General features: G+C 45.8%; 1 protein-coding gene across 2 annotated transcripts in view; it reads right to left on the bottom strand.

Annotated features, from left to right (window-relative positions):
- PHYH (phytanoyl-CoA 2-hydroxylase) overlaps positions 1–13,086 on the bottom strand; it is a 24,636-nt gene extending 11,550 nt beyond the window's left edge. The window contains exons 1-9 of one of the 2 annotated variants that reach the window (XM_054631073.2): positions 12,895–13,082; positions 10,677–10,732; positions 9,803–9,913; positions 9,545–9,710; positions 8,876–8,957; positions 7,763–7,944; positions 6,862–7,011; positions 5,718–5,849; positions 3,135–4,141 (exon numbers count right to left, since the gene is read on the bottom strand). In XM_054631073.2, coding sequence (XP_054487048.1) covers positions 4,088–4,141; positions 5,718–5,849; positions 6,862–7,011; positions 7,763–7,944; positions 8,876–8,957; positions 9,545–9,710; positions 9,803–9,913; positions 10,677–10,732; positions 12,895–12,993 — 1,032 coding nt within the window. In that variant the 5' untranslated portion in view covers positions 12,994–13,082 and the 3' untranslated portion in view covers positions 3,135–4,087. Of the gene's footprint in view, positions 1–3,134; positions 4,142–5,717; positions 5,850–6,861; positions 7,012–7,762; positions 7,945–8,875; positions 8,958–9,544; positions 9,711–9,802; positions 9,914–10,676; positions 10,733–12,894 lie in introns of those variants that run through there. The other variant, XM_077179226.1, reaches the window with a different exon arrangement.

Genomic DNA, 13,086 nt, shown 5'->3' with positions numbered 1-13,086 from the left:
TCACACTGAAACTGATTCACTGGTTGATTTTGTGCAGAAGAAGGATGTTAAAAACCTTAAACACATAATTACACATGGAATTTTATATTAGTATGATTTTACCAACTATATTATTAGTAACTTTAATAAAGTATCAGCCCAAAAGCATATCAAGAGAATGACTAGAAAAAATAAGTAATGCACAACTCACCGTATTATTAGTAGGTAATCATTTGATTACCTAAACTAGCTGCAGCAATCTGATTCTGTAGATCAGGTTTTCTTTGAAGTCCATCAGGTGTTCAGCCTTGCTGCACCTATTTTGTATTAGCATGAAATACTTTTGTAATGCAGCATTTGGGGCAAGTTCCTTACACAGGGGGCAAAAAGCACATGAATCTGGCTCTTAGACACAGGTTTCCCATCCTGGTCTTTGGAGGTCACTTTAAAGATTGATTCTTTTTCCTTACACTACCTTTGCTCATTTCTTCCTAGCTACCTGCATTTAAAAAATCACAAAACAGCAACAAAGCCAGAGAACAGCATCTTTGAGTGCAGTGTCCCCTGCTTCTTGCTGGTATGAGCAGATCTGTTTGCCCATAGAAACACCCATTCACTTATTCACTGTCTCTTCAAAAGTCTCAAACAGAAATGTACAGACAACACTAAATGAAATTAAAAGCTACAAGCTCCAAGGCACAGAACCCTGCTTGGTGTAAGCCAAAAGGCTCATTGGATTGATGTGGTGAGCAGAGAAGGCATTCAGATGGGTGTTCTATAAACTATGTCCTCTTCTTGCAAATCCAGTTACAGGGATTCAATAACAGCCTCTCCTATCTAAACACCTGCTGGCACAAGCTCGTCCTACCTGGGTTGATTTCCACTGAAAATACAGGAAAGAGCGTGGATGAAATCAAATTTGGCAGCCCAGAGGTGGGAACAGTGATGAGTAGAGCTGGATTTGCAGAGCTCCTGGGCTGATTTCCAGGGATGTGAATGGGCTGTCTGTGGAGCAAGGGTGCTTCTCCAGCACAGGCAGGCAGCAAGAAGCCTTATCAGCAAAAAGGCCAAAATTACTTGTGAGTTACAAGATAAGGTAGTGATTTAAGATTAGCACAAGGTCTGGAGCAGAAACAGTTTTATATTTTGCATGTCCAAATTCAATTACTTCTTTCTCCAGCTGCTCTTGGATCATGTTCTTAACATCCCTGTAGTTGCACTCTAAGCTGGTGAGGTGACAGCTGTGGGAGGACACTGGGCATCACTCACTGCCACTTTGATTATACATGACTGCTGGAAAAGGATCTCCCACATCCCAGATCAGCTTATAGCGTCAAATCTACTTTGAAAAAACTATAATGTAGTTAATTAAACTTGCTTTTCCTCCCCATTTCTCTTGCATGAAGTAGGACTTTGATCTACAGCACCAGAAGCCAAAGCTGGGATTCAAAATCCTTCCTTTGGCACCTACCCAGTGTCTTCACATCAAAGCGCTGAGCTGTCAGCAAGGTCAGGAGTCAGACTAAATCTGACATTTCTGAACTGTTAGTCTGGAAAATAGCACATAAATTCTGAGCAGAAGATCTTCTCTGTGTTTATTGTCTTTTGCCAAGCTCCAGGAAGCCTTTGTTTTCAACACATGTGAAATGTCAAGGCAGGAAAAAAAAGTGTCTGAAACACTGGGGCTTCGTGCAACTGCAGATGGCCAAATAAGCAGCCAGATGTCCAATTTTTACATGGTCCTTTTTGAAAATTGGATGCTGCTATTAAAAAAAAATCATCCAAGAAGGGCTAACATGGTTAAGCTCCTGCAGTAACATGAAGTTAGCTGGAAAGAAAGTTTTAGATGTAACATGCTGTTGCATCAATTTAGGAGCATCAATTTAGTATCTCCAACATGTGAACCTGAACACCTACAGCAAACCAAATTATAAGAAAGATCCCACCAAGCCAGGGCTAAACTAAAACACACTATTACCAAAATAAATATTTTGCTTTTAATTTGATTCAATTCAAGCAACTTTTCTAATAGGGTAAGGGCTGATTCACAAAAATACCCAGCAACCCAAACATTTCATCAGGTTCTGCATTTCCCTGTCTCTTGGAGCTCTGCCTAACAGATTTGAAAGTTTATTTCTCGAAGGTATTATTGCTACAGAGGAGACATCCAGCAACACCACACATCCATTCTGGGAGAATCCAGCCCCCCAGCTGTGTTCTGCCCAGCAGAGGGCACAGCCTGCCCCAGAGGGAGGTTACCCAACCAGGTGTGGGAAGGAATGAGGACACAAGTCTCTTATCAGGTGCTGAGTTTGGATGATCTCTGAGGTCCCTAATGGGTTTGTTCTTCTGAAAGAGGCAATTGTAAGCTGAAATCCATAGGCAGAGGTGCATAAATTCTTAAAACAAAGGTAAACTTCTTCATTTTCTTCTCTTTCCTAGCTATAGTAAGAGAAACTCAGTCTTGAAACTGGGAGTGTGACACCTGTAGCTCTTCTCTGTGGGCACAGCTCCCTCTGCAGTCACCCCAGCTCCACCAGTGACGCCAGACAGGGAAGTCTCTCCATGAAATCCTGTGCTGTGAACCAGACAGAATGCACCAAGTCCTCACAAAAATCCCACGGAAGGGACTCAGCAAAGCCACCAGAGGGATCTCCAACTCACAGGAATCACTCAGCTGGGCCCTTGCTCTCCACAGGAGTGATCAGTGCCAGGGTTACAGAGGGCATGGGAAAGCAGGACACCCAAAATCACCCACGGAGCCGGGCTGGGGGGTCTGTCCTAAGTGACCCCTGATCAGCCTTCTTGGTGCTGTGGTCAAACCAGAGGCTGCTGAGAGCTTATGGCTGGCTCCAGGAGGGAACCACAGCCCTGATACCTCACTCCAGCACCAAGGGTGCAGCACCAACACTTAACTGTGCTCAAACCTCACCTTTAAAAAACAAACAAGAAAACCTAGAGATGCTGCATGAAGATGAAGAATCACAAAACAAGGCAGAAGGTGCCACAAGAGCCCATCACTGCAGCCCTTGGTCCTTTTTTGGGTGGGCTGGGAGGAGTGGAAACAAGCTGAGGGCTGATGCTTTGCACTGGGGTGTTCAACATCCCCAGCACCAGTTTCTGAGCAGCAGCAATGACACAACACAGCCCTCAAGTGCAGTTTTGCTCTGGTTTATTCTTTATTTCAAAAAATAGATTCTGAAAGCGAAAGAATCTTTCAGAAAGCAAGGAAAAACACTGTCAAAGGCAAGAGGATAATTTCAGTGTGCATCACTCCACCCTGCCACCACTGCATCCCAGGGAGCATCCAAACACTTCCTCAACCTGGCAGCAGCAAAAGGCTCCTTTTCCCAGACCTCCAGACTCAAAGTACTCCCCCACTTCACACAGCCTTGGATCAGCTGTGCAAGGCCAGTGGGAGGCTGCTTGGTTGGCCCAGTAGCTCCCAACACTGTCAGACTCATATTTCACCTGTGCCAGAGCTGCCTGGTCAGGTATGATGCCACACCAAGCCATGCTTGAGGAGCTCTGCCAGCAATCATATTCCTGTCCATGAATCCCAATTTTCTCTGTGAGTGGTTGCTGCTTTCTCTTTAGCCACTTCCTTACACCATTGTTTGTGCTGGTACCAACACCCACATCTTCATCAGCTACACTAGTAACTCCCCATGTCACTCAGGGCTTGTCTGAAACTGATGGTTTGTTTTTTTTTTTTTTGGCATGGGAAAGTAAGTTGGAAGTACTGGAAATTCTTGCATAAAATCCTATATTGGTATAGCATCATTCTAGAGCTGTGTCATGTTAAAAACTTTTAAGAATCAAGAATGAAAACACCAAGAAAATCAAAGTGTTCTTTCAAGACTCTGATTCTTCGATTGTCTAAGACACCTGCAGTAAATCTGTTTTTCTAGGTTAGGTTTCCTTTGACACACATCAGCTGCCCAAGCTCAGTGCAATTATTCTGAATTAGCATAGAACGATTTTGCAGTGCAGCATTTGGCTAAGTTACCATTACAGAGGTCAACAAAGGGAATTCTGCCTGCCCAGAATTCTGTGTTCTTCCCTCAGAGAAGCTCATTCTCAGGGCCATGTTTTGCATCCTGCTCTTCTACAGGTTGATTCTTTCCCCTTGCACAAGCCGTGCTCGGAAGTTCCAAATATCCTTCAAAACAAAAATGAGACAAAGAAAAAGCACCTTGAGGGCCAGAAAAGAGTGACCAGGATTTCAGTTTACACAGATGGAAGTAGAGGATTACTTAGTTCTGATCATCTTGTGAAGGTGAAATAAGATGTAGGCACTCCTCTGGGAGAAAACTCCAACTCTGGCTAAAAACAATCCTTAAAGCCACACAAAAACACAGAGACTTCTCTGGGGTTTGTAAGAACAATCTCATTTCCACTCAGGGGAAGGAATCCCTTTGGATTTCACCAAGCTCCTAAATAACCCCAGGAACTGAAAGCCAAGCAAGCTGTGGCTTTACAGCCATGAAAGATCAGATTGCAAAACACAGCTGGGCACCCCACCACACCCAGGCACACTGGGGGGAAACACACAGAACAACACAAAACCAGCAAGGGTGACATGTGGCAGCAGCTCTCTGGCCACAGACAGCAACAGGCACAACTTTCCCAGGCATTGTCCTGGGAAAGGCTGGGAGAAGATCAGAGAAAAGAATGATAACCAGTTCTTATCTTCACTGGCTCCATCTGTTGTTGTGAACATGTGGAATGTGTAATGGAGGTTTGTTTACCAAAGGGTGGTTTCTTGATTGGCCAATGGAGATGGTGTTTGGATTGAAGGACCAGTTGGGTGCACCTGTATCTGTCTATAAGGGTGATGGGTTTCTTAGTAAGTAGAGTATAATAAAGTGATTGATCAGCCTCCTGAGAATCATGGAGTCAATGCTAATTAATACCTGGCTGGGGGCCTGCAGTGACAGTGACAAAGAAAGTTCCCCCCTCCAGAAAGCCCTAGATATTGTAAAACAAGTACATTTTAAAATAAAATTGCTGCTTTTACATCTAGACTTAACTGCCTTGATACTGGCTTTGCACACACTTGGGAACTGCTGTGGATTAAGATAGTCAGAACATTTTCACCTCAGTAACAAGGCTTATTTTTCTTCCAGTGGCTGGACCCCTGAAGAATTTACATTTGCTTTCAGTTTTACTCAATGGTCTCAGTTATTCAGCAAAGTCCATTAGTCCCATTTTTTTTTTTGAGGCAGATATGTATCACTGCTGACAAACCTGCTATAGCCTCGAGTATAAACAACTGATGTGGGATTATATTTAAGAAAAAAAAATCCATTTGTTATTGTGATCAGATGTGGCTGTTTGTTTTAAAAGGAAAATCCACCAACCATTGGGAGGGGGGGAGACTGTAAAAACTGTGGACATAAAAACTGGACAAGCACTGAATTTATTCCAATTTATAGTTTTGAATTCAGGGCAAATGACCACATTTTTTATTTACAAGCAGAGCTTCTGAAGGAATTTCTGGAGATCATGGGATGTGAAAAGGCTGCCAGTGAACAAGGCATTATGAGGAAAAAGGCCCCAAAAAAGCCTGCCAGCCATCCCCTGAACATCAGGCCTTTCATCCTGCCAAGCACCTCTGCCTGGTACAGCCAGACCTGCTACACAAGGCATAGCAAAGAGCACCAATGTGCCACAGGAGACACTTGGGAAAGGGAACTGACCTGGTTTGTAACAAAGGGCACTGAGCCAAGTCTCACCTTGAGCTCCACAGAAGTTGCATTGTATTTCTTGCAAACCATTTCCTGCAGCTCCTTCTCCAGGTGCTCCTGAGTTGTGTTCTTGACATCAATGTAGTGACACTCGGAGCTGGCAAAGTGGCAGCTGATGCTCTGTGTGAGGAAATGGGTGTCACTCACTGTCACACTGAGACAAACAACTGCTGGGAAAAAACTCATGCATTCCAGATTGTGGGCACATCACTCCTTCCTTACAGATTGTGCCAGCAAAACCCTTCCTCCTTTCCAACAGCTCTAGAGAGTGTCCCCTTGGAGGAAACTCTTGCTGCTGACTTCCTTCTCTCCCTCTTCTTCCCTCCCTTCTCCCCCTCACTCCCTCAGCATGAGCTGTACTGCTTGATCTCAGAGTATCAGCAGCTGGAGTGGAAATAGGGAGAGTCAGGGCTGGGGCAGACCTGTGTGTGCTCTAAGGGCTCTTAGTTCCTGCATCCAGAGGGTCACAACCCACTTATTTTGAATCCACCAACAAACTGCCACAGGGGCTGAAAGAATAGGCCACACAACAGGAAAACCAAAATAAAAACAGCAGCCCATGCTGCAGTGCCTGGATGAATCCCTCCTGAGACAGGACCAGGCCTCCAAAGGAGGGCACTTTTGCCTGTTTCAGTTAAAGAATCATGCATGTCAACAAATCTTTTATAGAAAAATAGGTTGTGCAATCATATAAATAAATATTATTTATTGAATGATGGAGACTCGTGTTATCCAGAGATGGGATACCAAGAAGACAGGGAAAAGAGATTAGATAAAGTCCTGATATCTGGGACAGCTGAAAGGGAACTTTCAGAAAAGCAAGTTGAGCCAGACAGGCTTTAATTTAAATGTAGATTCAACATCTAATTTCTACTCCTGTTCTGTTTTTCCCAAGCAGCTGCACAGCATGCTCTTCTTTCAGAAGACAGATGTTTAAAAATAAAATAATAAATAAACAAGAGAGTGCTGAAGTATATTAGGAAGATAAAAACTCTTTAAAACATTAATCTACATATTCATGAACTGAGAAAGGATTCGAAGGGGGTGGGGGATAAAAATAGAGGGACAGTTGGATAATTTTGTTTTAAAAAATTAAGAATATAAAAAATTATATCAAGAGATGTTTTCCTACCTTTCGAAAGCCTGATGTCCTGTTTATCCCAGAGCCATGAATGAGCAGGGGGTGGAAGAACACTGTGTCTCCCTTCTCCATGACAAGGTGAACCTTGGGAATCTTCTCATCCTCATCAAGCAGCCCATGGAAAAGTTTGTTGGTTTTACCCTAGGAGAGAAAAAGGCTGAACTGAAATCACTCAGCTAGAATTAGAGGAAGTGCTGATTCTCAGAGCACAGCAGGGACAGCTATGGATCTGCTTTCCCCTGGAGAGAATATTCCACATGCCAAGCTAAAAATCTGACTATTGCCTACTAGTCCTTCTACCTCAAGCCTGACATACAGAAAAATGACACTTTCTGTATTTTCTGCAGCTGGATTTAGACAAAGACATTCTCAGCTGGAGAGAACAGAGAAGAGCACTGGGAAACCCCACAAGGGTGGCCTGATGCCACTGCTGGAGTCCAGCCTTCTGCTCCTGGTATAACCATCACCAGTGACAGGCCAGGCCAGGAAACACACACTCTTAAGAGGAAGGTATCACTTGGTATTTCATTCCATCCAGCTGTTTACTGTCACACTTCTCCTCCACATGCTGCCAGGCAGGAACAAGCTGACAGGAGGAGGCAGAGCCCTCACACTTGGCAAGGGCAGTGGAAAATGCTGGCATGTGTTTATACTGTCATGCCACAACGTGCTGGACATTTTCCAGGTGAAGGTGGGAACAGAGGCAAATCCACCCTTGTCACATGGAGTGAGGTCATGCAAGAAACTCTCTCCCAAATCAATGTCAGTATTGGCATAAACAGAAAAAAAAAAGTCACTGAAAAGCTCAGTTCTGACCTGCACATGCTCCCCCTACAGTGAGTCCTTCCCAGGCAAAACACATCCCCTTCCTAAGCCCTCCATGACTCCCTACCTCCCACTGAGGATAACCATGAGGCTTCAGGGCTGTCCTGTGTGTCCCTGGCTGCACGACCAGGCAGCCATTGTCCTGGTGAGCCCTCTCCATGGCGGTCCAGGCGCACACGATGCGGGCCGCGGGCCGGAAGGGAAAATAGTGCAGGTCCTGATGCATGGGGTGCAGGAAGGTCTGCTGCTCTGCAACACAGACAGAAACCTCCAGCTCACCAGTGTGACACAGCCTTCTCCTGCTAAACCACTGTGGCACATCCCAGGAGCTGCTGCTTCCTGCTGGAGACACTTGGTGTACTCAGTGCCCGCTCCAGCCCAGCCAGGGAAGCCAAGCCAAGCTGCCATCCCAGCCCAAAATGGACCATGGTGGTGGCTCTTCGGTCACACAGTGAAAGCTGCTTAGCCTGTGACCCCTCAGAAGGCTCCTTTTGCTGGCCTTTACCACCAGCACACATTTTTCATCACTCATTTTGGCTGCACTGCAGTTTTGAGATCTTTAACCAGCACAGTGTTGCACAAACCTCCTGAGCACAAAGCCCTTCCAACAGCTGTGCTCTCTGCAGGCACTGGATGTACTGCTGTGATGCAAGCAGAACCAACCCTGTCTCTGCTGCACCCTGCTCATGCTTATTTAGCTTTTTCTTTAAAAGAGGGGAAAAAAAAATCTCAGTTTATGGACTGCAGCCCCCACAGAGAGTCTCTGCCCTAGAGGCTCTCTTCCATGAAGTCTAAACATAAATAAATATTCTTGAAGTTTTGCTTATTATTTTTCCCCCTATGGAAATGGAAACATCATCCACACCAGAAGATCCTTTTATATATAATTTATATACTTATTTGGCCATTGATTTTGCTCCTTAAATAGATACAGTAGGATATTTCTAGTTGCCTCATTTGCCATACTATTTAGACTTTGTGCAGCCTCAAAAACTCTCCTGTGTTTTCTCATCTTGTCTCATTAAACCAAGGTAAAAAGAAAACAATCACCAAAATGGCTTTGTAAATTTTCAATGTTATTTGGGTTTCAGTTTTTTCACAGCTTTTCTAAAATACTAAGTTCAATTCTGGCATGCACACAATAATTCATCCATTTTCCACTAATCCAAGTTTTCCTTACCAGAATCTGGAAGTTTATTTATCAGCATGGTGTGCATTGCCATGATGTTTGGCCCTGTGAAGCACTCAACATATTTGAGGATCTACAAAGACAAAAACATTAGGAAAAGAAATCAGAAACATGAAAAACAAGAAGAAATATTGCTGAGGAAGCACTGGGAGCTGGATGTTTGGCTGAGGACAAGGGTACAGGAGGAGGAGGAGGTTGGGAAGGATGGAGGGATGCAGGACAGGAGGCAGGATCTGGCTTGGCACACAAATGGGAATGGTGGGAGGAGGCCAAGAGGGAAGATGGTGCTGCAGGCTGCTGAGAGGGGTGGAAAAGATGGGGAAGCTATCCCCACAGAGCTGTATCTGCCACATAAATTTTGGCTGCAAGGCTGGACCTGCCCAGGGACAGATGTTTGCCAGGATGGAACACACTCAGAACATGTGGCTGATCTGCCCCTCTAGCCTGGCATGGTTTGGCCAAGTCACATTCCTGACTGGTTCCACACCAGGGGCAGAGCAGCACTGCTTTAGGTCTTCTGCCCAACCTCCATCCATCCCCTGCTCACTCTTAAAAGCTGACTTATCTTCCTTCCTCACTTGTGTGTTTATGGGAGTGACCTGCAGGGTCAGATACCTCCATACAGGCTCTTCCACCAGCAGCACCCTTTGTTTGTTTTACCTCAGGCAGTGTGCAGTATCTGAACAGCTCTTCATCTTCCTGGAAGTCCTGCACTTTATTAACCACGCTTTCAGACTGACCAAACTGGGACTTCTGGGACTCATCCTTCATAATCATAACTCCCGGTGGCTTCACCTCTCTTTTGCAGATCCTGGTGAACTCCTTCCTGCAAACCAGAGGGAACATCCCTGTTGGAAGAACCCAAGGATCTCCAGCTCCCCAGAGCTCCCCCCAGACCGTCAGGGAAGTGCCTGGTACCTGAAGCGCTCGATGTCCTGGTCAGACACGAGGTTCCTGATGAGCAGGTACCCATTGTCCTCATAGAACTGCCTCTGCTCCGTGCTCAGCACATCGTTGTCCAGGGTGTAGCTGGGACACAAGGGACACATGAACCACACCTAGTGACCCACACGTGTGCTTGGGGGAATGTAAGAGCTGAAATGAGGGATGTGGGACTCCAGGGGCTCTCCAAAATGCAGTTTATTCCATCCAAGAGTTACAGCAGTCCAGGGTTGTGGGTGACAGAGCCTGTGCCTACAGCTGTCAGCTCCAGACCCTTTGGTTTTGGTTACAATGCATTGTAACCTTTTCTTTGCTGAGCATCTTAATACAGCAGAACCAATCTATACCTTAACTTTTATCTATAGCCTATCATAACTACTGTAATTACCATATGCATGTTACTATTCTCCAATCACTAAAAGTTAGTACATTACAGTTTAAGCTAGAAGTTGTTTTTCAGTTTTCTTGCAGTGGAAAATTCTGAGACCTTCTTTCTACTTGCACCATTTGCTGAGTTGTTTGCCTGTGCTGTCTTTCTGCTTGGTAAAAACATCTTCTTGTTTGAGGTGGGTTCATCCTTTGCTCAAAGCCATAAGAACCCCTTCTAACTAACACAGCCTTTGCCTCCTTGGTTATCCAGTAAGACTGGCTCAGCAATTCTTTTCTTCTCTATCAAAACTTGCTTCCATCTCTATTCCTTCATCAGACTCTACATTTAAAAATCTTTCTGCTAAGCACACATATCTGTGAGACTTTCTTGTCAAACTTTCATCCTTCCCAACAGGGGAAGAAAGAGCTGAGCTCTGAAGGTTGTTTTGCTTTCATCTCTACCAAGGAAGATGGAGCTTACCAAAACCTCCCTGAATGAGGAGCAACACTGACTTGGGCTGAAGTAGGATTGCTTATCTGGGGTGGGAATTAAGGAATATACAATCAAGCAAAATGGATTAGAACATTATGTACAGGTATGAGTCCTCGATCCTACAGTGCTGCTCATCTTAAAGGCAGGTGCTGTGCTGGACACTCAATCCATGTTCTTGTTAATTTTGCTTCTATAATAATAAATTATAATAAAAAATATTCTATAAATGAAAAGAATCTAAAACAATAAAGCAATAGGAGTAAACCTGAGGTTTCATGTTTTCAGAGAGTGTTGCAAACCCTCACCACCTCTCCAGTTACTGCAGAGATCAGGTCCCTTCCAAATGACAGGGATGGCAGGAACAGAGGAGAGCTTTAGGCTTGTCCTCCACTTCAAGTCATTTCAACAGGTTTTTAAAAAGCTTTTTATTTTCTCTTATGCAGAGACAACATTCTCATCAACAGGGCAATTAAACCCTACTTGCTCAAGAAGCCTCACAAGAGCTTTATGCATGGTATTGAAGTGTCATCCATAACAAAAATTAGCATTTTCACGCTGATCTTTTGGTCTGCACATGCACGTTTGCTTCAGGGTTTTATGAAAACCACTGACTTTCCTCTACTGCTCATAAAACCATGAATGCTTTGGGAATGAGAAATAAGTTTCATCACAGCAGTTGTGTCCCCACACCAGGAAGCTTAAACATTATCTTGTCATGGGTCACATAGAGCGGGAGAAGAACAACACACGCAAAAACGTGTGGCAAGAAATGATGAGCCAGAGGGAGGAAAAGGTGCTGGGAACTGGGTGGAAGACAGAGAGAAGAACATGGGGGACCTGCTGCCACAGCAGCTCCCAGAGCAAGGAATCCCCCAACTGAGGGCACCAGAGCTCCACACACATTTCAGGCCTAATTTCAGTGAATATGGGACTCCTGATCATTCAGGTTCCTTAATGTCCACAGACAGCTGATGGAGACACAGGCACCGGCTGAAGCCCAGCATGGGACTCTCCTCAGCACCTCCACCTCCCCAGCAGGGGGACGGCAGACAAGCCCACCCAGTGCTGGACTCCATTTCAGCACCTTCCTCCCTGCCTTTTCCTCTCACTGGGTTTTCCTCTGGACACTTTGCAACATGCAGAGGACAAGTCTGGGCTGCCTGGACAACTGAAACTATGAGACACAGATATTAAAACAAAACCAGTGAACTGATGTACCATTTGATGTATCAAATAAATCATTCTTATTAGTCTGTAATTTACTTTACCCACACACCTTTCTTGCTCCAGCCCAGCTTAGTCGGTTTTGGTCCAAAGCTATTTGCATCATGACCCAGATTTAAACACAAACAGGTTGTGCAGCACCTCTCCCTACTTCCTGTATGTTACAACCAGGGTGTTTTTCCTATAATTTATTCCTAATTTTGTGTTCCTATTTGTGTTATGCCAGTCTGAGTCAACAACTATCCATCTGCCTTCATATTTTTAATCGATTTGAGGACTTCTACATCCTGTTTGATCACATCCTTTTCTATGTATTATAATTCAGAGGTAACTTGTCAGTATTCTGCTCTGTGAAAAAGCTTTTTAAAAGCAACATTTATGACAGCAGCTTTAAAAATATTCTCAGCAAGCAGTCTCCACTTAACTTTTGGAACCACGGGACATATCAACGCAAAAACTTATTTCTACCCAGGTTTCCTTTGCCTTATGTTGGCAGCCATTTCCACCTCGGATCCCACTCACAAACCAAATCTTGATGTTTTTCCTGCTGCTGCTCTACCAGTCCAGGGTGTACCTTTCAACGAAACCTGTGACTTGCCGTGCAACTTCTAAGTCATGCGGAGTTGAATCTCTAGGAGGAGAATTCGCTGCAGGGAAGCCTCTGGCTGGATGCTGAGGGGCACTGCCAGGATCCACGGCTCCCCACAGCCTGAAGCTCGGGGAGAGGCCTTGGCGTGGGTCAGCTACTGACCCCGATATTGCAGTCGGGGCTGCCAGCAAGCGCTGTCCTCCAGCACCAGGCACAGGGCACGATCGCCCCGTGTGTCCCTGCCAGCCCGGTGTCCCTGTCGGACACAGCACGGGCCCACAAGGGCGGCGGAGCGAGGGGCAAAGCGCGCCGGGCTGGGGGAAGCGGAGCCCCGACCCACGGGGGCCCAACACGCGGCTGCCGCCCCATCCCGATCCCACAGCAGAAGGATACAGGAGCCGGGGCCGCTGCCGGCCGCGGGGAGAGGTGCCGCAGGATGGTGTCCAGCCGGACCGCCGAGCGCTCCCCCAGCCGCTCCCCGAGCCGCTCCATGACGCCCGGGCGACCTCAGCGCTATCCCGGCCAGGGCGGAGCCGGAGCCGCCGCATGCTCAGAGCCCCGGCTCAGCCGGGAGGCACGGGACGG

This window comes from Agelaius phoeniceus, chromosome 5, assembly GCF_051311805.1.
Source record: "Agelaius phoeniceus isolate bAgePho1 chromosome 5, bAgePho1.hap1, whole genome shotgun sequence".
NCBI classification, from domain to species: Eukaryota; Metazoa; Chordata; class Aves; order Passeriformes; family Icteridae; genus Agelaius; species Agelaius phoeniceus.
This window is presented reverse-complemented; position numbering and strand designations above follow the sequence as displayed.